This window comes from Gracilinanus agilis, chromosome 3 (assembly GCF_016433145.1).
Source record: "Gracilinanus agilis isolate LMUSP501 chromosome 3, AgileGrace, whole genome shotgun sequence".
Lineage (NCBI taxonomy): Eukaryota > Metazoa > Chordata > Mammalia > Didelphimorphia > Didelphidae > Gracilinanus > Gracilinanus agilis.
Window position 1 is genome coordinate 370,604,592 of NC_058132.1, and position 25,482 is coordinate 370,630,073.

The 25,482-nt window shown below is 34.5% G+C and overlaps 1 protein-coding gene across 1 annotated transcript in view; it reads left to right on the plus strand.

The window, feature by feature from the left end:
* The window catches only part of LOC123241583 (ABI family member 3 binding protein), a 287,167-nt gene that overhangs the window by 185,684 nt on the left and 76,001 nt on the right, over window positions 1–25,482 (plus strand). The window contains exons 20-28 of the mRNA XM_044669199.1: window positions 1,011–1,088; window positions 1,660–1,707; window positions 3,217–3,297; window positions 10,616–10,750; window positions 16,672–16,731; window positions 18,950–19,024; window positions 19,977–20,024; window positions 21,358–21,432; window positions 24,537–24,599. Of these exons, the coding sequence (XP_044525134.1) occupies window positions 1,011–1,088; window positions 1,660–1,707; window positions 3,217–3,297; window positions 10,616–10,750; window positions 16,672–16,731; window positions 18,950–19,024; window positions 19,977–20,024; window positions 21,358–21,432; window positions 24,537–24,599 (663 nt within the window). The remainder of the gene's footprint in view (window positions 1–1,010; window positions 1,089–1,659; window positions 1,708–3,216; window positions 3,298–10,615; window positions 10,751–16,671; window positions 16,732–18,949; window positions 19,025–19,976; window positions 20,025–21,357; window positions 21,433–24,536; window positions 24,600–25,482) is intronic.

The window sequence follows — 25,482 nt, forward strand, 5'->3', positions numbered from 1 at the left end:
CAATGTTTTTTCCACTGTACCATTCTATCTCTCCCATCAGTTGTCCATCTTACTTTGGGTCTGATCCACCTTTTCTCTCTCCATTGTTCAGTTCTCTGTTGCCTTTCTTTAATATCCTTTCCACTCATGTCTTATAGTCAATCCACTTATAACCACCATTGTTAAATTCATCCCATTTTAAAATATATTGTTCTAACTTATTCTTTTACAGAACATGATCTCCCATCCATCTGAGTGACTCATTAATGCCCTTAACATTCATTCATTGTCACTTCTATCTCACTGCCAGAGAAAACTCTTATTTTTTCCCTTTCTTCTTAAAGCTGACAACTAGAATTTCAAGTAATAAAAAGTTAACTGTTTTCAAAGTTTAAAGTTGTGTATTAGTGTAGTTGGAGGGGGGGGTTAATTTTGAAAAACAAAACAAAATAAAAAAGACTCCCTCCAAAACTGAGTCCCAAAAAGAACTCGGACTTCTATTCCCAAAAGTTTCAAATAATTTTTCTTGGGCACCTTCCAGTTTACCACTTTGAAACCCTTTTTGCTTTCATTTTATGTTTACCCAATTTTGTATTTCCTTTAATGATTTAAAAAGTCAATAGTGGCAGCTAGATGACTCAAGGGATAGAGAGCCAAGCCTGGAGATGAGAAGTCCTGGGTTCAAATTTGACCTCAGACATTTCCTAACTGTGTGACCCTGGGCAAGTCACTTAACCCCATTTGTTTAGCCTTTACCACTCTTCTGCCTTGGAACCAATACTTAGATAAACCAATACAAAGTAAAGGTTTCTTAAGTAAGTGGCCTGTCCCTTTTTCCTGTAATAAAAACCAACCATCCACCAAAATACTTTATTTTATTGGAAAATTAATGATAAAAGGCAACCAGATAGTTTGAGATATTTCCACTGTAAGTAAAAGAAAAAAATTAAATATTCCTGAAATATCGAGATAGTCTGGGCAAATTTCCATAGTCGTGGTGATTATAATAATGAGTTGTTTTTTTTCTTCAGCTCCTCCAAAATCAAAACGACCGGATCGTTGGCGTCCTAAAACCACACCTTCTCCCAAAACACCCCACACCAAACCTGGTAATTGTGTTGTTCAGTGTTTTAGTAAAATGCTTTAATATTAAAGAGAGTGTAATCCAATGGTGGAGAAATCAGATTCAATACATTCATAGTGGGTGACTGTTCTTTGCACTAGTAAGCACTCTTAGTGATAACCAGTGACAGTATTCCCAGAATATACATAAAATATTTTATACCTCTTAAAGACTAATACTCATTAAAAATTAGAAGCAAGTAAGTTAATAAATTTGACATGCCTATTAACAAGGAAGTAAGAGAAGGAAATTGTGCAAGAGGTAGAATTATATGCTTGGAAGGAAAAGAGTATTGCCTCGTGGGGCCATTTCCCTTCTTGCTAATGAGGACTGGACTTGGTGTTCAAAGGTTCTCTCCTTCCTGAAGGTCATGAGTAAGCTTTTGACAAGAGAAAAAATGACTTTGAATAAAATAGTCATCAATTATTTATTTATAGATAACCATGGCTAATTTAAAAATACATATATTCTTCCCTTAATTCCCTCCTTTTGGGTATCTTATTTTGTTTTTGTTGTGTGTGTGTGTGTGTGTGTATGTATTTGTTCCCATGATACAGCCCTGGAACCTGTCACACTAAAAACTGAAACAACAGGGACTACAATAGGTAATTCTACTTTCCTGCTATTGACTCCAGGGATGGCCACATCCCTGTTTACCTTTTCATCACTTTAAGGCAAACCTATAAGCTGTTTTGCATGCTCGCCTAGAAGTAAATTCTATCACAATATCATATCATGCTTTTCTTAGAGGTTTTCTCATCTTCATCTGAAGAAAATAGTCTTCAAAGAAGAATCATGTGATAAATTCAAGGAAGTTGTGAATTTATTACTATCACTAATACATCATCTTCCCATTACATACACCATAGCTTTGACAACGCCTTTCTAATGCTAAATTTCAGGCAAAGTCAGAATCTTTGCATTCTCCTAACTGAAAAATGACAAATTCTTTTTTATCACAGCACAATGGTTTCCATGGAATTGCTTTGCTCACCGACTTCCTCTGTTTACCTGCATGAAGCTCTGTGGTTTTCATCTATGTTTTTCTGTGGAATGTCATTCCTCCTTAATAGATATTCATTTTCATAATTCTTGATCCTCTTTAACGGGTCAAATAAAAAGATTGCCCATGGACTTAGTAACATGAGAGCACAAAGGCTCCAAAACTGTTATTTTGCATTTTGGGTATGGACGCCTTATTACTATAGTTGTTCTTCCATTATTTCTCAGCATCTGCAAAGCGATATGCCATCATTCTACTTTGGAAAACTGCCAAAAATCATAACTAAGTAGTTATTCATATGTAACAACAAATGTTTTCTGGTGTTTATTCTAGGCAATCTTAATTAGGGAATTTTTTCATCTCTATTTTTCAGTTTTTATGATCTTTAAAAAAACTATAATGGAAAACACGAACTTGCATACTTTAATGTTCTTCAGGTTATTCATGAGCAAAAATCATTTCATGTCTTTCATTGCTTCTGAGAATATTCTTAAGAGGTTTGCCTTTAGGGAGAAACTGAGAATGAAAATACTCAGTTAAAAAGTATTACTGTGTGGAGCATCTGGGTGGTAGATAGAAAGGCAGGCCTGGAGTTGGGAGGACCTGGGTTCAAATTTGACCTCAGATACTTCCCAGCTTGGTAACCCTGGGTAAATCACTCAACCCTTCTGCCTTTCCCTTACCACACTTCCACCTTGGATCTGATACTTAGTATCAATTCTAAGACAGAAGGTAAGGGTTTGTAAAAAAATTAAAAAAATAAAATTATTACTTTGCCCAAAATTAGTTGATCCCATCTCTTTCATGTATTTATATCAATATATTTATTGGATTTATAGAACATGTTTCCTCTGGTACATGAGTACCATGAAAAAGTGTTTTAATGTAGCTTTAATTTGAACTTTCTTGGTTATTTCCTAGAACAGTTCTTGTTTTAATTTCAAAAGCATCAGAATAAGCAAAGGCCACCCCTAGTCCAAATGTGCCAGAGATCAGACCTGGTTAACATGTTTTTCAATATTCTAATCTTGAAGGAGAACACTAAGTAAGTTTAATCTTAAAATTCCAACCTGTGATTATGACACTAACCTCAGCACCATTTCTCCTTCAGCTTCCAAACCAGCCAGACCCAGACCTAAAGGTCCTAAGGTTAAAACCACACCAAGTACAACAGCTTCACAGACCACACCTGGTAAACTTCATTTTCAGTTCTTTTGATCAATACATCTTAATCCCCGGAAACTACTGAAAACCCCTAGGGGTTCCCAATATAAATGGAAACACGTAGTCACCTCATTGCTACAATTCTGCAATATATTCTTGGCCTATATTAATTTGACAAATGTTAAATGATCAAATATGTGTGAAAAGTGGGAACTAACTTTGAGAACTCTGGAATGTCTATTTTCTATATAACAGCACCGTAGAAAACACAGCTGTTAAGGAAAGAAAAATTGTCAGGTTATTGTCCTTAGAATGCATATCTTTTCATAATGTGAGCTCCTATCAGAATCTCTCTGATTTTTATTAGATCTGGACTTCATATTTTTCAGAGCCTTTCCTGAAAGTGATTATTAATGTTTATCACTAGTTGATATTTAATGTCCACAATGGATTGACACTATATATTTGTAATCATAGTTGGGGGAAGAGAGGCTAAATAGACAAGTTTTTACCTTCCTTAAAAGTGATGAAAATCCTGTCTGGTATTCCAAATAAGTCATTTTATAGTAATTACTATTATGTATCAGGCTTAGACTCAACAGAGTTTGAAAGAAATTTTTATTCAAAATGAATAAGATTCTAATTATGCTATGAGTGGCAACTAGTAATATCAGGTTTATTAAGGAAGTTCCTGTATAACTAGTTTTCAGTTCATGCAAAACTGGAAGACTGAGAAACATATAAAGTTTCACTTTATTCTCATTTAAATACTAGTTAGTTCTAATGAAATATGTTTTGTAAAATACTTTGTAAATCAAGAAAAGTTGTACAACGTAAGCTATAATTATCTAGAAGTCCAATTAGAGCATTTCTTTCTGGTTTTCATTATTCATCACAGTTTATTTTCACATTTTTGTTTATGATACAGCATATGAACCTGTTACATATAGGACTGAGGAATCGATGACAACCTTGGGTAATAATAGATTTGCATCCCCTTAGTTGATGCTTCTTTTGACTATTTCTTTGGATCTTTGTTGTTGGAATCCTAGATTCTCTCCCCTGTTGTCTTCCACCATCTTTTATTCATCTTCCAAAGTTTTATTTCTTACCCTCTACTAAAGGCACATAATGAAGTTATGTACCCTGGCACTACTAACTTCTATGTAGTTCACATGATCTCTCTATTTTTCTTTAAATATGTGAATGTTTTTGGAGACTTTCAGTTTGTTGAGTCTCAGGAAGTCAAGAATACCATCTTTTGTTTCGTTATATCACTTATTGAGTGCTTAGTATATTAATGTAGCAATGAATATAAACGATTTATCCTTATATGTATATAGGTGTTATAGATGAGTGAGTGGAGTGATGGGCAAATTTATTTAAGGATGTCAACTTAAATATGCTTATAGCAATGTTAAGTAAGGTTACGAAATGATCAGATGTACTTGGTAATTTCCCAGATCAGGTGCCCTTAGTATATGTCTCCCTCCACTGTTCCCTTCCTCTCCTTTTGTCCTCTTCTGCTTTCCAAATGTTATCTGTCCATTTTGTCAAAAATATTTCTTCCAAGATTGAGTCTGAGACACTGATGAGTTTCCTTTCTTTTGAAATTTTCAACAGAAATAAGCCATGAATGTTTTTTGTCACATAGCTTTCTTTCATTTTCCTTTATTTCTTTTAACATTAACTGTCTAATCAAAAAATGTTCAATAGCTGTTCCAGTTTCCAGACATCATGTTCTAGTGCCTCTCACAATAAGCATTAACTTATTTATTATATAAATGCTAAAAAGGTTTTCAATGACAAAACTTTATTTTAATTATCTTGGGTTTGATTTTCTAGTTTTTAAGAAAAAAAGATAGAAAGCTGAACTAAAAATCACATTATTCAGTTGTTAATTTCCACAAAAAAGTCATCATTTGGGATCATAATATGGTTATATGACTTCATCAGATGGAATTTTCTTATTTTACATACTTTGAAAATAACATGAATCTTCTGGATTTTTTCCTTAAAGGTCTATATTTCTTATTTGAAGAATTGTCTCCCAGAAGAGAACAGATTATTGTTTATAGTTTCATTGCTTTAGATTTGCTTACAATCTCCTGATGAATACTTGAACTTGGAACTTTAAAGTTCTAATATCAGTCATATGTGGAGAAACTATAAAATATTTCCATTTAATATAATAAATTTCTAAAATTTCACATGCATTTATTTAATGTAACCCTTAATTCTGAAGAAATTTTATATACAACCTTAACATTTAATACTCACATTAAGTATATTTTTATCAAATACTTATTGTGAAATTAGTACTAGACTTAGTTCCATGTAAAGAAATAGATAACATTAACTATAACCTCCTGGAGTTTGTAATTTAGGTAGAGAGATAAAGCATAGACACTGGAAATGGTTAGGTAACTATGCTATTCTCATCCTTGAGTAATGTAATAACCTAGGTACCTTCTTTCTTTAGCTTCACAGTTGGACAAATCGTCACCATATACAGGTTCCCAACTTAAAACAACATTAAGTCCAGATGTGTCAGAGATCAAACCTGGTAAATACATTCTTTATTATTTAGCAGAGTTCAAAGTATGAGTAGGTGGCAAGTTAGGAAATGTTTTCCTAGAACTAGGAGAAAAGTAGTTCTGGGCTCAAGTCCTTCCATGGATGACCCTCAACAAGACACCTAGTCACTCCATGTCCCAGGCAACTCTCTAAGATTCTAAGGGGCAAAGCAAGGGCCACTCTGCATGAATTGAGAGAGTCCTCATCAGACTTTTCTTATAGCAACAAAATCACAAGTCCTATTAAATAATAGAGTATCTGGTATATGGCTTCTCCTTCTCCATTTCCATATACATTATAATGAAATATAAGAGTCATAGGGAAGGTGATGAGACAGATAGATAAGGTATTCCACGTTTTTGTTTCTTTGATCTAAGCATCAGTTTTTGCTACTATTATGAAGGAGTTCTCACTCATACCCATTCATTACTAGGTTGCATGTTAGCCATCACCTGAGATATGGTCCATTTTCCCTCAGTCTTACCATTCAAATAGAGTGTGTGTGTGTGTGTGTGTGTGTGTGTGTGTGTGTGTGTGTAGAGAGAGAGAGAGAGACAGAAAGATAAAGAGAGGGAGGGAGGGAGGCAGTGGGAGAGAGAGAGAGAAAGTTCAGAAAAGCATATTGGTGACAGTAAATCAATCAGCAGAGAAAGAATCCTTCAGCTTTAAGGAAAAAGAGAAATTATACTTTCTAGTTCCAAAGATTATCAGAAAAGTTAACTGCACCTAAAAATGTTATCTGGTTTGATAAAATATATTCTAAATATGTTTGTTTCATAATGGATTTTAGCTATTTAAAGTAGGTCCTATTTGAGGACAGGTAGAACAAGTAAACGTATTTGGACAGAAAGGAAGATTCCTGGACTCTACCATAGAATTCACTTTTTAACTTGGCCTCTCAAGTTTAGATAAAAAGGATAATTTGTTCTGTTTTACATCAGGCATCAGTTAGGTGTTCATTAACCATATTAAGGAAGGTTTTAGACAAAAGGCAATTTTCCAGTGTTTCATGATACTCATTTTAGTGTTTTGATTTCTTTTTTTTTATTTTCCTTGTTTCTGGGGAAAGTCGTGGAATCTGCAACATTCCCAACTGAAACCATGGTAACAACAATAGGTAAAATATGAATGAATGCCTATCACAGCTTTTCCTTTTCATCTCTGTAGTCATAATTCATAGATGGATGGTTTTCCCCTATATGTTGGCTTCATATCATACTTAAGAATATTTCTTGGTAATGATAACAAAGAATTAAAGGTGGATAATTTTGTGAAGCTCTTTGACATGACTAGACTAGAAATTTTTCCCTATCATACTACTATAACATACATCTTTGTCTTAACAACATCGTCATTATCTGCTCGGATAAATCAGAGTTTGAGGCTTTTATGTGTAAAGTAACTTAGGATAATCAAGGATCATTTGTGCTGATCACACCATGAATTCTTTTTTCTTAGCATCCTCAATTTCTTCCTTTTTTCTTTTTTTCCCCTTTTGGACATTTTAGCTGGCTAAATCTCTGTAATAAATGGGATCTGTCTAGACACTCATTTTGCCACTGAATTGAGCATTGATTCAAAAGCTCTCCAATGACCTCCACTGAGAGCTCAAATATACAGTAAAAGAAATTCAATAGGAAATTGGGTTTCTATATTTTGAAAACAAAACATTAACCATATTAAGGAAGATTTTAAACATAAGACAACTTTTGCGTCTCTTTGTTCTATTGCAGCCCCAGGACCAGGGACAGTTATAACTCATGCTCCAACAACAACATTAGGTAATCATACATAGCAACCCTTTAGTCATTGGTTTGATATGCTTCTCCTACTCATTTCTGCAACCCTGATAGGAAGCTTTCTTCTGGGAGATTACTCTGCAACTTTTTTATTCCCATAAAACTTCATCTTCTCTAAGAGACACTTTAAAATGGCTATGGGAGAAGAAGATTGAATATACCTGTCATTTAAAAAAGAGCCTGCTGCAATCTTGCATGGAGACCATCTTTATTCCCTGGCACACAGCTAAAACTAGCCATCAGATCAAGTCATCCAAAGTACATCTGTCTGGGACCAAAAAAAAAAAAAATAAAATAAATGCTTTATAAAACTAAGTTCAAAACAAAGTGGTCAATTGGCCTCTTTTTTGAACTGATGATGTTTTAGGATTCTTTTTACTGAATCAACATAAATTCCTTTCAATATTAACAGCTAGCATTTAGATAGAATTTTAAGCACTTTATAAATATGGTCTTATTAGACCCTCTCAAAAACCCTAGGAGGTAGATGCAATTATCTCTATTTTACAAATGAGGAAACTGAAGCAAAGAAAGGTTAAATGACTTGCCCAGGGTCATACAGCTAGTACCTGCCCGAGGCTAAATTTGAACACCTATCTTCCCAACTCTAAATTGAGTGTTTTATTCATTGTGCCTTTGGATCCTAGTTGCCTCTGTTCAGATGTTATACCTGTCTTACTTTCACTGGTATGTTCAATTTTATACTTCCTACAAGTGACTTGAAAGATAGGTCTTTTGTATTCTGCTTGGTTATTATTCAAATGAAAATTTAATTATAAACTTTAAAATTCAACATTACTTTAAAGGATAGCTGTGTGCTACATTCATTTTAACTTTGTTTCCTGACTTTTTTCATATATTTTCCTGGCTCTTGATCAAGTTTCTTCCCCTGATTTTCAATTTAATTACAGATTATGCAAAAAGCTAAGCATTGTAGCTATTCACTCTTGAGATGATTGAAAATTATTTAAATCTGAAATCTCAGAAAGTTTTAGACCAAAACTCTCTTTGCAGCCTTTTATCACTATGTCCATTATTATTCAAATCAATAGAAAAAAATTAAAAAGCTATCTTCTTCCCCACCCCACCCCCTGCAAAAAGTAAACCTATTTACCAGATGGCAAAAGAATGAAGCAATTAAAAAAAAAAACTTCATCTCTTCCTTCTTTTTATTTTCCTAAAAGCAATCTAGACATCTCTTCAAACATAACTAGAATAAGGAAATCAGACCTAAAAAAAAAAAATCCTGACCTTCCCAATCATAATTTTTCTAAAACCAATTCCTATATAGTGACAGTCTCTGTGTAATCTTAGTCAAAACATTCTTAACTTTGACTAGTGAAATAATTCAACTACTTTCTTTCTTCAGCTCAAATAAAAATAAAGCCTCCACGTCAAAAGCGTCCTAGACCTAAAACTACAAGAAGTCCAGTGAAAACACAGACCAAATCTGGTAAAATGTCTTCTTCAGTGTTTTAAGCAAAATTGAATCTTTTAGTTGACTGACATTTGTAATCAGTTCATTTGATTATATTTCTGGACATCTGATGCATTTCCTGAACTTCCTACAGGAGGAAAAAAACCTTACTATAGTAGCTAAATATTTCTTAAGCATTAAGGCATTTCTCAGGAGTAGAAAGTGTACTGTACTTTAGCCTCTTAATCTTTTCTTCCTGTTCCTCACCCATCTTCTATGCCTCTTTTTTCCCTTTCTCTCTTTTCTCCCCCACATGGGTTAACTTGTGGAGAATCATTTCTATTTTCTCCTCCTCCTACTTGATTGCCATTTCATTGTGTTTCATGAACTCTCTGCCAATTTTTGGACTGGTAATGAAATGTAAAAGGGAGAACTAGAAACTGTGTCACTTTATTTGCAAAAGAAAAACATGTATTTGTCTTCATTTCAGTCATATTTAATGACCACTTCAGTAATTAATGGACAAAAAGAACAACCTGATCCCACAAGCAAGAAAATGAATGGCTAAAATACCAACCAGTGACTTTAATCAAATTTTTGCTTATATATCATTTTCTCTCCCAGAGCATTTAATAAATAGAAATAAAAAAGATTAGTTGGAGGTGGGTCTTTTTATAAGTTAAATTGGTACCTAGCCTCAGTTTATTCATATCTTCAGAGATCAGATATCTGCTTTTACTCAGCTCAGAAGTATAAAGAACAGGATTCTTTAGTACCTTAAGGATCAGCATTATCATCTAGGAAGATTGATATTCAAAGTCAAGTTTGGTCTTTTGTAAGCTTTTAGAAGTCTCTATTTCAATATTTAAAAAATTAACTTATCTACTTATGTCAGTTCCTACTACAGCTTTAGAACCTGCCATCTTTAGAACTGAGACTCCAGGAACAACATTAGGTAATTGATGTCCTTCCACAAATAAAATTACATGTATTTTTTCCTACTTATTTATTGTCAGATCCATGTCCATCACCATCACCATCATTATCATAATCATCATCATCATCATCATCATCATAGATTCACCAATTTTATATAATTTCCATGACCTTGTAAGCATTAACATTCAGTTATGTTTCTCATCTTCTGAATATTGCAGTCTCTTAAGATAAGTCATCTGCTGCCTTTAGTGTTGTCTTGAATGGAGCCAAGGAATTATGTATTTTCAAGAAATCCATCTAATTGATTTGTGTGCCTAAACTTATTCAATGTCTTCCTCCTATCTTGTGTTTTTATTTAAACAATTCGCTTTTATGAAGGTAAATTCCAGACAAAATTAGAGGTATATCAGTCTCTTCTTTATATATATATATATAGACCAACAAGTTTTTTCATTACACTACTGTGAGATTCCTTGAAAGTCCTATCTTCTTAAGAACTTCATGAAGTTTTATACTATCTAACAAATAATGGAAAATGCAGGCATATGTGTAATCCCATCCACAATTTCTAGAACCATAAATGCATAAATTAACCGGGCATTTTCTTCCTCTAGCTCCCAAAGTGACTACTACAAAGACAAGGCGTCCACGGCCACGGCCACGGCCACGCCCAAGCCCACGTCCACACCCACGCCCACATCTACCCCAAACTACTACACCAAGTACTGAAGGACCTCAAACCAAACCTGGTAAATGTGTCATTTGTTACTGGAAAGGAGTGAGTAGCAGCTCAGTGCTTTGAGGCAATAACAAAAACAGCTTGTGAACAGCTATACAGAGGTAGAAGAGAAGGTGGACCTCATTACCATGGCATTGTTGACAGCTGCTTCCACTGAAAAATAGGGTCCCAGTTAATCCCAAACCATATGGTTAAATCAAACCAATCTGCATTGAGATTAGGAGTCTTTATGTCTTAGCTTAGCTGAATTCTCCAGTGCTTTTTGTCTTGCTTATATTTAGATTTGTGGGGTTTTTTTTTAAATCATTCTCTATGACCATGTCTTTCACTTGTCTTTTGACATTCAGTGATAATCTCCTCTATTGTAAATTGTAAAAATAATTTCCAAGACAAAGTATCAAAAATACCTTGCCAACAGGTTAATTTAAATCCCAGAAGGCATTTCTTCATTACTTATCATTATTATCTAACCCATGTAACGATTAAAAATGAAAAATTTCTGATATTATGAGGGAAATTAATATTTTAATTTCCATGGCCATGTTGGTAAAATATATACGACCATGCCTGACTATTTTTTAAAATGCCACCCCTCCGTATCTCCACCCATCTTCCTAGTCTTGCATGCCAGACAGAGAGGGTTGACCTCCGGAATTTAATTCGAGCTCAACATTGTTTCCCATTCTCTGACGTAATCACGTCAGAAACCAGAAACCCATTGGATCACGGGAAATGTAGTCTCAAAGTCCCCCCACATGTCCACAGGAAGTTTGTAAATACTTTTAAATGGCACCTCCCTGAATTCCAAACAACACACCCATGAAAAAGTAGGGGAGATACAAAAGAAATACTAGATTATCTGGTCTTAAGGAGTTTATGATCTATTTATGAGATTCAGTTTTGCCTAAATGAAACAATAATATGAGGCAATATGTGTCCATGAGCAAGATTGTGGGTTGTATGCTTTAAACTCAAGTTCTTGGTGTCTAGTTAGTGCTAATTCACTCATTCAACAAATATTTATTAAACCTTGCCTATGTGCAAGGTGTTCAGAGGAATATGAAACCAGCATTAATGTTGTTGCTATCTTCAAGGAATTTATAATTCAGTAGATATGACAACACATATATACACATTATACAAAATTTAAAAGGTGACACTGTGTGAGGGATTAGAAGAGGAAAAACTCAGTGTTGTCTGGAAATCATGGAGAAGGAAAGCCTTGAGCTATAGCAATTGGAATAGTTGAGGATAGGGACAAGTTCTCCTCCCTCTTTCTGTCTCCTTTTTCTTTCCCCTACCTTGTAACAATGAAATAGTTAAAACAACCAGACATTCTGCACCTCTGACAGCATTTACTTTCATTCCTCATACATGATACTCTATTTTTCAACTAAGAAGAAGGTATATCTTATCATCAAACCTTTGGAAACAAGATTGATCATTGCATCGATCTTAATGCTAAAGGTTTTAAGTATTCCTTTACCCTTTCGTTGTTATTTATATTTTTCTCTCAATTCTGTCTATAGAATTCTGTATCAGCTCATGACATGATCTTTTCCTGAACAAAGAAGCATTCTACAGCCCACCATTTTGAAAGTCTGTTAGCATCTTGTCTTAAGAAAGAGTATTTCCAAAGGTGACTTCTTAGCAAGCCTAGCAAGGATTATTTTGGTTATTCATATGATGCCTATTTATTTAAGCCCATTTGTTCATATAGGATATGATACCCATGATCATTTTAACAACATAGATGTTTTCTTTCAGCTCCCACAGAGATACAAACTATTCTTTTCCAAACAGCATCACCACGCCTAGAAACATCACCAATTACAGCTGGTAAATAGATTTTTTTAATCTTTTAGGGTAGGTCTCATTAACTGAACTTAATTATGAATTGCTCTCAAAGCTTAAAAAATTCAGAAATATAAAAATGAAAAAAAGAATACATGTTTAATGGATATTTCTAAGTACTCTAGTGTAAATTGTGCTTTCGTATTGATGTATTTTCCTGAATGAAACAATCTATTATATAATTCACACTTACAAAAAATGTAAAACTCACAAATATGTATGAATATTTATAGAAAGAATGATGCTTAACTTTCAATGAGTTGGACAGCCATGTGCGTTATTTTAGAGAATGGTTAGATATATCTTTTTTTTTTTTTTAATCCTTACCTTCTCTCCTAATATCAACTCTGAGACAGAAGAGAAGCAAGGACTAGGCAATTGGAATTAACTGACTTTCCCACAGTTACACGGCTAAGAAATGCCTGAGGTCAGATCTGAACCCAGGTCCTCCTGTCTCTAGGTTTGTCACTCTATCCACTGCATTACCTCACTTTCCTGGCTACATATATCTTTAAATAAACCACTTCAAGTAAATATGACTTTTCTCTTCCCTTTAGTTTATTTTTCATTAACTGTATTTTATTATTTTCAAAAATCTATGATTATATTTTAATGATTCAAGTGAGTTTGCAGCTTCCCTATTGAGAAAGATATGGGAACACAACTTGGTGAGAGTTAGAAATATGGGAAAATTCTATTGTATCAACCTATATTATTACAAATTTCAACTCATAAGTTAGATCTTCCTTACATTAGAAAATACTCAAATTTAAAACTATCTGACACAACTATTTATTTAACATTAGTAACTATTAAGGTTAGCTTATTACTTTGATTTTAAAAATCAACTGAATCATTCTACTTCAACATATGAAAGTTAACACTGCTCTATTCTCATTACCAAAACAGTGGAAACATCAAATATACAGAAAGAAAATTTATACTAGAGACGCTACCACATTAAAAGCACTCTTGCAATAATTTCCAAGTTATCTCAAAGTGGAGAAGTTTCCAAAAGAATGGCCTCACGAATAATATTAATATCAAAGAAGAGTGATTTAGAAGGCATGTGTCTTCACTACTAACACATATGCTTACTTCCTTATTTTGAAAAAAATCTTCATAATGGCTTTTGAATATATCAAAAACAACCTTCTTGAAAAATCCTTGAAAAGAAGCAGGTTTTTGTAGACCATTCTCCTTAAGAAAACAAAACATCATTGCTCCCCAATTTAGAGAAAAATTAATACAAAATCTTGCTTTGATTATTGTTTGTTGATAATTATAATTTTTTAGAAACACATTTGTTTCAGTACAGCAGCCTTAGAGGCTCTCTTCCAACAAAATATTTGTCAGGCATTTGCTGAGATTTCTTGATAGATGGGAGCACACAGATAATTATCCAATAATTCTCTATCAGTATTTAGCAAAACATAAAACAAGGAGACATATCCTTGCAAAAGGTGCTTGCCACTTTCTCAAAGAATATTCTGTGTAGATACCAAATAGAAGAGGGATTCCCTATAAAAGAGGAGGTTCTCCACATGATCCTGTTTCTGGATATTGTGCTGACTACATCAAGCTCCAGAATACTATAGACATCTCCAGTGAGATTTATGGGCACTCAAATAAGATTAACTTGGTTATTTACACGGGAAAAATCAAATAGCTTATGAATGAATATTGCCCAGATCATGACATTCAATTGGATAGGAAATAAAGTTAGTCCACAAATATCTTGATCTTGCTTATTCAAAACATGTGGGCTATGACTGACCCCAGAAGAGAACAGATTGGATTTCATATGAGAAACATTTTGTGATCCCATGTTGGGACTTCCCAAGCCCATCCTTTTAACATTAATATTTCTAAATGATGTGATCTGGCTGGAAATCATGGAACATCATGGTTTCCAAAAAGCATTATTGTAGGAGACCCAAAGGATAATGGAAAACACATTGGTGGGTGCAGACCAAAATGTTTCCGATGAATTGTATATAAGAAGTGGCATAAGGGGGCAGCTGGGTGGCTCAGTGGATTGAGAGCCAGGCCCAGAGACAGGAGGTCCTGGGTTCAAATCTGGTCTCAGTTATTTCCTAGCTGTGTATTCCTGGGCAAGTCACTTAACCCCCATTGCCTAGCCCTTATCACTCTTCTGCCTTAGAACCAATACACAGTATTGGTTGTAAGATAGAAGGTAAGGGTTTAAAAAAAAGTGGCATAAAATATACCATCTAAGAAATTTATTATTAAAAAAGGAAGTGTCATAGTTATGTGGCGCTAGTATAGCTACAAAATATCAAAAGACACAAAGGAAGGCATCTAGCATTTTGGGCAAACCCCGCAGCATAGTGTAATAAATGGATAGAGTGCTGGACTTGGAGTCTGAAAGACATGAATTCAAAACTTTTGTCAGACATTTACTAGCTGTGTAATTCTGGATAAATCATCTAGCTTCTCTAGTCTGTTTTTTTTTCATCTATAATGACAGAGGTGAATTCAATTACCTTCAAGGACCTGTTAGTACATGGAAATATCTAAATAGAACAAGAAGTAACTTCATACCAGTTAAATCATCATTCTATCTAAGTATTGATCTTTATTACTGTCCAATAGGATTTTAATGTTTTTGCATTGTCTTTTAGCATTCAGAAACTAAGGAAGGAAAAAAATATAAATTATAGAGGAAAAGTAGGAATTCACATTGGTGATGAAGAAAATTTTGTGATTGATATCCATAATCACCAAAATGATTAGAAATCCCTACTTCATGAGTGGAAATTACTAATATATTGGAGATTTAATCATTTTGGTGATTATGGATATCAATCACAAAATCACCAATTCAACAATATCATTCTTTAATTCCTTTAGGTTAGTTTCCCAGATTTCATTTTACTATTCTTTAATTTTTTTTAATTGCCTATTTAAGGTTTTTAGTTTGGAGGGAGGGGAGAAGTACATTGGAAGGGAATTCAAGTAAAAACTTGTAATGCAATTTTGCCTAAACATTTTGGGGAAAATATTAATGATGGGGCAAAAAAAAATCTTCAGTTCCAAAATAATATTTTAAAACAACAATAACTGCAAATAAAATCTACATAGCAGAAAATGGATGGGCATGTAACATAGTACCCAATTGCAATGTTTCCTACCAGGTCTCCAATAGTAAATACTATCCTTTCTTCCCTTAGCTCAAAAACCAATCAAACAAAATCGAACAAAGACAACTTTACGTCCTAAGCTTAAAACAACTCCAAGTCCACCTGTACTTCAGACCAAACCTGGTAAATGTGTGTCTTTGTGTGTTTCTGCATTAGTAACTAGATGCTGTCATTAGTAAGTCTGCTCTTAAGGGTTTAGAGTCTTAGACAACTGCTCTTGAATACAGTAGATTAGGAGTTTGTAGCACTCATCCTTCCAGCTACACAAAATGATTTCTAGTGGTAGTGCTACTTCTGTAACCCACTTTACAAATGATGATAGTTTCTCTATTTTAGTCTGTGAGAGTTGTGGAACTAGCGATGTATCTATTTTTCAGAGATTTATTAAGACAGTGGGTAGAATGATGCTGGTGGAGAATTTCAAGGCATTTGAAAGAGTGATGCTCGTTTTGCACCAAAATTTAGCATCTCTTGTTCCTTGAGGAGTCTGTGGTCCAGTTAAGTGATAATCAACCAATATGTTAAGAACAAGACAATGAAAACTTCCTGATCACTACAAAACTGAGATGACTAACAATTGAGTTGTTTCATTTTTTTACCACCATAGAATTTCTTTTCTTTTTTTACTTATTCCAAGGAATTTGTAGCCTTTACTTACAGTTCTTAACCTGGGCTCTGTAAACTTTTTAAAAATATATTTTTATAATAGTAGCTCATTATACTTGATTTTCTTTGTAATCTTATATATTTTATTTTTATATTGTGAATTTAAAAACATTATCCTGAGAAGAATCCATAAGTTTTACCAGACTAACATGACACACAAAAAAAGTTAAGAACCCCTGAAATATAGCAATGGTGTTTCTTTTCACTTCTGATTGTTATTTTGTGTTGTTTTCTTTTGTTTTGCTAGTTTCTAACATAGAACTGGAATCCATTGCATTTAGCACTGAGTCACCAAAGGCAACCATAGGTAATGATGTTCACTTGAAGGGAGATCATGCAAGTTTCTGCTTTTCCATCTCATTGCTGCCCTCATTGCTGCCAATCTTCATGCTTTGTGATTTTCTTCATCCATTATCACCTCGTATTTTCACATTATGTCTCTGTTGGTCCAATAAATCTTCAGAGTTATAACTCTTATATAACACTGATAAAATCTTCTCTGCTGCTACATAAAATTCACTGTATATAGCATTTTCCACCCTCATCCTATGTTCAATATTTAAAGTAATTTCAATTCTGTATCTTCAAATATAATTGAATTTTTAAAATTGCATTCAATTGTCGAGTTCACTTATAATTTAAATTGACATGATGGTACACCATTAGTTTTATTTTCTTAACTATTTCTAGAAGGTAAAAAATATTCCATCTAGAGGCATAGGTCATCTGTAGAGTAACGAACTTAGACTCAGAAAGCTGAGTTCAAATCCTGCCCTAGCCATTTACTAGCTGTGTGACTCTGGGCAAGTCACTTAGCCTTTTTATACTTCAGGCAGATACAGGATATTCATCTACTCAGTTGTATATAGGCTGGTAAAATCTATATAGGTAAAGAGAGTTTCCCATTCTGGGAAAATAACAGGTACTTCATATGACTACTTATAAGGTTTTGCATTAAGCACCAAAGACTTTTACCAATGTTTTCCCTCAATAAAATCTAACCTTACTTTATGTGTCGTTGTTCAAACATTTTTCAATCATGTCTAGCTCCTCATGACTGCATTTGGGGTTTTCTTGAAAAAGATACTGGAGTATTTTTCTCCTTCTCCAGCTCATTTTACAGATGAGGAAAGTAAGGGGTAAAGTGGCTTTCCCAGGATCACAGAGTTAGTAAGTATCTGAGTCTGGATTTTAATTCGGATCTTCTTGACTCCAAGACTGGTGCTCTGGCCACTATGCCTCCTAATTGCCCTTACTCTATGTACTTAATTTGAAATTACAGGTAAAAAATAAAACCTTATGTAGGTCAATGATGCTGTCTGCTTTTCTCCAATAGAGAGTTAAAATTGTGCTGGGGAAAGAGCCCTGAATCTGAAGTCAGAGAATAGAGGTTCAAATCTTACTTCTAATGTTTACTCTCTATTTGATCTTGAACAAATCACTTAAGATCTATAAGTCTCAATTTCTGCATCAACAGTATTTCTTAAGGTGGGATCTGAGGATCCCCAGACCCTTTTGGGAAACCTGTAAGGTTAAAACTACCCCCATAATGATACTAAGACATTTTAATTTCAAATATGGCAAATATTTATAGGGGCAACTAGCTGGCGCTATGGATAGAGTTTGGGGCATGGCATCTGGAAGACTCATTCTCCTGAATTCAAAACTGGCCTCAGACACTTACTACCTGGGTGATCCTGGGCAAATCACTTAACCCTGTTTATCTCAGTTTCCTCATCTGTAAAATGAGCTGGAGAAGGAAATGGCAAACCATTCCTGTATCTGCCAAGAAAAGTCCCAATGAAGTCATGAAGAGTCAGACATGACTAAAAAACAACTGAACAAGAACAAAAATTCAATATATATAATTCACATAAACAAAAGCTCTTTGCCAAGAGATGGGAGTTCTTCAATATTTTTAGGAATGAAAATAAATCCAGAGATTAAGATGTTTGAAAATTGTTATCCTATAAAGTGAAGCAGCAGAGGAAGAATTAGGTGACTCAGTGGACAGAGTCAGGCCTGGAGTCTGGATGATCTAGGTTTAAATCAGGCCGCAGACTCTTACTAGCTGTGTGACCCTGGGAAAGTCATTTGATTCCATTTGCTTAGGCTTTGCCTTTGTCTTAGAGTTGTTACTATGACAAAATAAGTTTAAAAAAAATAATAAAATAAAGGGGTTGTAGTAGATAGCCTCCAAGGTCTCTCCCAACTCTAGATCCATGATTCTGTGAAGAAAAGCTTGAAATTGCTCTATCATCTGCCTCCTTCCATGTGTCCTTGTCCATCACAGTAGTCTGCAGCATCATGGTTTCCTGCACATTCTTTTGCACATCTAACTTTGATTCTTCATATGTTGCATAAATGGTTATTGTCCTTAAAGGTGCATTTGTTTTTCAGGCCTAATTAGTGTGGTTTTATCTAGAATACATGGTGATCATTGGCGAAGATACATTTGGTGTCCTCCATTAACTAACAGACTTGCGTGATTAACACTTTAATAACATGAGCCCTTTTTTCTTTAGCTCCAGCAGAAACACATTATGTACCTCCTATCCCTAAAACATCACAGCGCCCTGATGAGCTACAAACCAAAGCTGGTAAATGAATTATTTTCATTTGTTCAACAAATACTTAGGAGCCTATTCCATGTGAGGTACTCTTGGGCAGAGATATCAAACATTTGGCAAACTAGATTAAAATGTAATTGGGAGATATTTAACAAGCTAAGTGAAAATACAACAAAACATTATATTTTAGATTACATTGTATTGTAAAACTAAGTGTGAACTGATGTGGTGGCCACTATTTCTATTTGAATTTGACACCATGAATCTTTTTTTTTCCATTTAAATTTTCTTTTTTCTCTCAGTTACACGTAGACAACAATACTTTTGGGGATACAAATGTGATGCCCTTGAAGGAGTTTGTAGCCTACTAGAGGAGCTGAAAACAATTATTTCCAATATAGTTGGATCTCTGTGTGTGTGTTTGATAGTAATAATGTCCATTCATTACAAATTTCAAATAATAAATCTTTATGTTTTCCTACTGACTAAGTATTGAAGTAACATATGGAGAGTATGCTAACTTGAAAACATCATCATAGTTGAGAGACAGATTTATTTTTCCCTCATTCAAATTTCCCCTCAAAAAACAATTTTCAAAATCTAGTTATATTAGAAAATTTATTTCTTAGTCTCCTCTACAAGATCATATCCAAAATCCCTTGTGAGAAGGGTCAGTAAGGAAAATCACATATTTTTCCAGCAGATTATTCGATTAGAGTAGATTATTTCTTCTCCTTGTTCTTGTTCTTGTCCTTTCTTGTTCTTCTTGTTCTTGTTCTTCTTGTTCTTCTTCATTCTTTTTTCTTCTTTCTTTTTCTTCTAAAATAATAAATGTCCAAGTTAAATTTTTCCAGTTGATAGAATTTAGTGAATCTTTTAGAAAGAGTTGTTATTCTTTGAATAACACTTTGAAGTTGTGATACTTATCAGTCAGTTCCATTATTATTTCTTTTTAAATTGCTGTTCTTTCTTTTTTATACAGTCCTGGAATCTATTACATCTGTATCTGAGCCATCCATGGAAACAATAGGTAATGAAGTATCTTCAGTGGCTTGTTTGCCACCCTCCTCTCCCTACCATTTCTTTCTCATCATCACCATTGCCATTTCAGATTTTTTTCTCATTGTGAATCCATCATATAGCATCACCATCTCTTCCAAACCTTCATTTTCTTTCCAGGTTTCATATTCATGGCATCATCATTGCATCATCATTAATAAGTTCCTCTCCCTTCAAAGACTTAATAAAGCCTTGATTTTGCTTTAAGGCAGTTCACTCATCTGCCCTGAAACATGGCTTTCAACACCTCAGCCACTGCTTCTCTGGGTCCTCTATCCCTTGTTGAGGGTGATCCACTTATTCTTCCTCACATGGCACAATACTTTGCATTCAAACTCATTAAAAATCTGTTTTGTTTTGTTTTATTTTCATTAACTACACAATATTTTATGCTTCTCAGTCATATGCATGACTACCTCATCTAGTTGTGTTTGCTAAATCATTTTTTCTTTTTCTATTTATCTTTTTTAAAAGAATTTACAATGTTCTTTGTTGTAGTGGGGGTTCAGTGAGGAGAACAGAAAGAGTGAGGTTCACAGAAGTGTTCACTCTGAACGTAACTTTTAGCCATGTGCATCATAAATTTGGACCTAGAAGTTGTCTTAAAGGTCATCTAGCTCCTACTTTACAAGTCAACAAGAATTTGTTAAGCCCCTACTATGTGCCAGATACTGTGGCACTGTACTGAGCACTGGGGATACATAAAAGAAAAAGAGAGTGACTGCCTTAGATCTAATAGGGAGGAAACATACAAAAAAGCTACATACAGAATAAATAGGAAATATTCAACAGAGGGAAGACAATTGAAAGAAGAGGGATTTGGGAAAGACTTCTAGCAGAAAGGGGGATTTTAGTTAAGACTTGAAGGAAGTTAGGGAATCCAGGAGCTAGAGAGGAGGAAGGAGAGAACTCTAGCCAATGAAATTGCACAGAGTTGAAAGATCGTGTTTTGGGCAAGGAAAATAAGGAATAGTAGGAAATAACAATTAAGGGACACTGGATTGTATCCTATATGGAGGTGTATAAAGGATAAGAACCCCCAAAAAGTAGTCTGGATGGGTTTTAAAAAACAGAAAGTTATGAATTAGGAAACTGAGATCCACTAGAGAGCTTAAATACCTTTTCCATGGTAACACAGGTTGAGTAACCTTAAACCATCCTGAGTTTATTTGGTTATTGTTTGAGAGAAGATAGAATGGTACTTTGTAAAAAGCTGGTTTTAAGCCACCTTTACCCCACAAACCCATCCTCACTCATTATTTGTAATGTTATGACCTCCAATAACATAAGGTGCTTTTTTGCAGCTTCCATAGCGACAACTTCTCTGCCTTCCAAAACTTTAGCACTGCCCAGGCCAGATGTACCACAGACAAAACCTGGTAAATATGTTATGTTGTGTTTCTGCATGTGAGGTGAGTCCATGAGGAAATTCACAGGGATGGAAAAATTATATGGCAAACATAGAGCTAAAAACAGGTGACCTAATTTTCTGCCTCTGCATCCATATCTATCCACTATGTATATATCTCTTCTGTACATGCATTTAATTTAGCCACTAATCCACCATAGATACACTGTGAAGATAGATTTTAAAGTGATTTTGAAGCACTTTTCATTTACTATAGAAATGTTTGATAATAAGGAAATATGAAGGATTCTTGTTAGGTGTGATAATCTGAAAATACAGATTCTAGCTAATAATATGTTCTAACAAAATCATATCTTTCATTATCTTATAGAATGTTAATGAACCTGGGGTAGAAGAGGGGATACAGGAAGAAGCTCTAGAATCCTGTGAACTCCGTGAATTGAGATTCAAATAATTTTGAGGGGGTCAGCTGGGTAGCTCAATGGATTGAGAGTCAAACCTAGAGATGGGAGGTCCTAGGTTCAAATCCGGCCTCAGACACTTCCCAGCTGTGTGATCCTGGGCAAGTCACTTGATCCCCATTGCCCACCCTTACCACTCTTCCACTTAGGAGCCAATACACAGAAGTTAAGTGTTTAAAAAAAAAAAAGAAAAGAAAAACCACAAATAATTTTGAGGATGATATAATGGAGCTACCTATAATTAAAATCTCCCTTTAATACAACTTTCTTGTGGTTTCTGTACGAAGCTTCACTCTTCAGTAAATCTGAAAGATGTGTGAAGAACCAGTTGGATTGAGATTACCCAGATCTTTAGAATATCTTATTTTTATATCCTGCAACCTCCAGAGGATTTCAATGACAGGTGAAAGGAGAGTTTAAACTGAAGTTAATCCATTTTACCCATAATAAAAGGTGCCTTTAAAATGGATACTGAAATTAATGATAGAAATAAAGCTTGAAGATTATCTGTGGATTCCAGTTATCCTTGTACCTAATTTCTATACGTAATCAAGAAATGTGCTGAGATAACCAGAAAAATGAAATCTACCTCTAAAGATATTTTACTCAAAATATGACAGAAATATTATCACTTTGGAAAAATAAGTTTCCTCTCACTGGTATCCAAGCACGAGGGTTTATATGGAGTGGCATTTTGACATAAATGAACAACTTTTCATCCAGCACCATTGTTCTGATCACCATTTTAATGCATTCAGGGGATGCCTTTTATTGATGGTGGTTGGGAGAACTATCGCATATGCTTCCTTTTATAATCTGGAATATCAACTGTATCCTCTATTGTAAACTGCTATATTGCATGTCTTAGCTGCATTTGTTATCCCCAAAATTTTAGTTGTTAGTGTTGTTATTATCATAATGAACACAATTAATTAGTTAACATGCATTTGTAAAATGTTTACTGTGTACCTGGGCATTGTGCCTTAGCACTAGGAACATGTGGTAGCAAAGTCTGTAGGATCAAAAGCAGAGCCAAAAGAAGAAAAGTTTAGCTGGCCTGGGACACTTCCTTAAGTGCAGAAATTCCAAGAGGAACTTGCCAGTGGGAGAAATGGATCACAGGGATGTTCCAGACTGAGGATCCACCTCGTTCTCTATCATTTTCCCGTAGAATCATCTCACATTATTTATGATCTTTGCTTGAGAAATTTTGTCTATGGCTGCAAGTTTTTTGACTTCCTTTTCAGGAGAAGGGAATGTTGTACTTTGCTTATGCCTCAGTGAGTAGGGAATCATATAGTTGGGGAATGTCTAGAATTATAATTTTCAAGACCAGAGTGATCACTTAGTCTGTTCTCTTTTGACAACTGAGGAAATAGAGGTACAAAGTAGTTAAATGGGTTACCCAAGATCCTAGAACTAACAAGTGAGACTTAAGGAAACAAGCTCTACTCTTAAGTTATTCACACACAGGACTACATTAAATCTATCTTGTAGTTAGTATGCACTTAAAGTCCTCTAAGAAATGAGATTGTACAAATTCTTTCCATAACCAATTCAAAGGTTTAACAACTCTTATTTTCAAAAAGCTCTAAAATGTAATTTCCAGAACTTGGTATGATAAATACATGCTTATAGTCAATCCTACTGGTAAATCTGAGGCTAATGGATTGCTTTAGTCAAGGAGTTCCAAGGTGCAGTAAACCCAGAGCTCATCAAGTGTCTATACTAAAACTGGAACCAATATGCCAAGCCCCTGTGAATACAGGCAACTAAACTTCCTAAAAGGAAGGATGAGCCAACCCAGGTTAGAAACAAAATGAGTTACAGTAGTTTCAGGGTTTATCAGCAGTGAGATTAGATCCATAAATGGCTTCTTCACATCCAGACTGGGCAAGATAATCTCCCTGTTCCCCAAAAAAGTCTCAAAGGAAAATATATTCTCTAAATTTTAACAAATGTGATCCCTACTGTTTGTCCTTGGTGGTATCCACCATGTGCATATTAATTAGAGAACTTTTTTTTAAGCTGCAGGAATACCAGCCTGTTTTCCACCTTCTCCAATGGGATGTTTATATTTGATTTTATTATTAAAAGCTTGGTTTAGTTTTTAGTTTTTCAACTGGAACATTTTAGTACTTGGATGATGAAAGGCAACACAATGTAACAATATTCCCATAGAGACTCCCCCCACACTTTTTTCCATGACAAATGCTCAAAATTGCAAATTTCGATAATATTCATTTGTACTATTGGCATTTACTTTGGGAGTATAACTTGGCGGCTTGATTTCTTATTAAGAACTCAAATATAACCTTTCTTCAAATAGCTTACTTTAGTATTTTGAAAACACAAAAGCTGTACCGGAAGGATCCTGATAACCCCATTATTTACAACCATTCTCTTATGTTTTCTAAAGCTAATTTCAAAATAGACTCTTCTGGAATTCTACCAACTTTATTTCCCCCAGATCAACTACTCATAAGTCACTCAGAATGTAACTTCACTATGTGTTTATTTTTCTCTCATTTTTTGTTACCCATAAAAAGCTTTCATATTCTGCAGGATGGTGATGTGAAGGCCCCTTGTTATTTATCAGCTTCTGAACATGGAAGAGTTCAATGGCTTTCAACTAGTGTCTTTTTTGTTTCAGCTCCAAAACAGACAACACATGCTTCACCCAAAATGAAAACAACCCAAAGCTCAGTCAAGCCGGGTAAATATATAATTTTATATTTCAGTATGATTTAGGTCAGCAGGGTTTGGGTCAGTGAGTAAATGAGAAGAGGGGAGGATTTTGTTTATTTATGCTTTTTCCCCCCCTTTAAACAGATATTTTTTCTCAGTAATACAACAGGCCTCTCTTGATTTTCAGACTAAACAAAAGATACTGTTGGTTCTATTTGGTGCACAAAATTGACAATTATTATTGGTTTACTTGAAGAGTGAAGTTGAAGTAAAGTAAAAATTGCTAGAAAGATCAAGATTCTCCTTGCCTCGCTAAGGGATCTTCGCCTCTTATTCCTCCTTTTTTATAATTCCCCAATCTACACTAAGCGAGCTTGATCTTTGTCCTCTACCTAATAGTCTTGATTGAACACCTAAGTCCTTAGTTTTCATTCAGGGACAAATCTAGGATAAATGTGTTCAGGGAGGGGAGAAAGATGGAGTCTAGGGTGCACCAGAGTCAACTCTAAGCATTTTGGACTCGTCACTTGCTAAATTTCCAGATGAAGATTTATTCTTCAGAAATAAGAAATCAACACTTGATTAATTAACCAGTTTTCCCTGGAATTGTCTTACATTATTTATTGCTCTGCCGGAGGATTTTTGTCTGTAGCATTTTTTGTTGATTGTCATTTTATAGCACTTTAAGGTTTTTGAAGTGCTTTATGTCCATTATCTGTCACCCAGAAGGGCAGGAAGTTGGCAGCATTATGAACTTGCTCCTATCGTAGCTAATCTCTATATGCAAGGACCTTTACAGTGACATCCTAATCTCAAAACCACAATAAGCATATGGTAATTCTGATCATAAAGTTCAGCAATTCTTCTGAAGGAAATTTGTTATGAATAATTGATCCTACAGTGAGACAGCT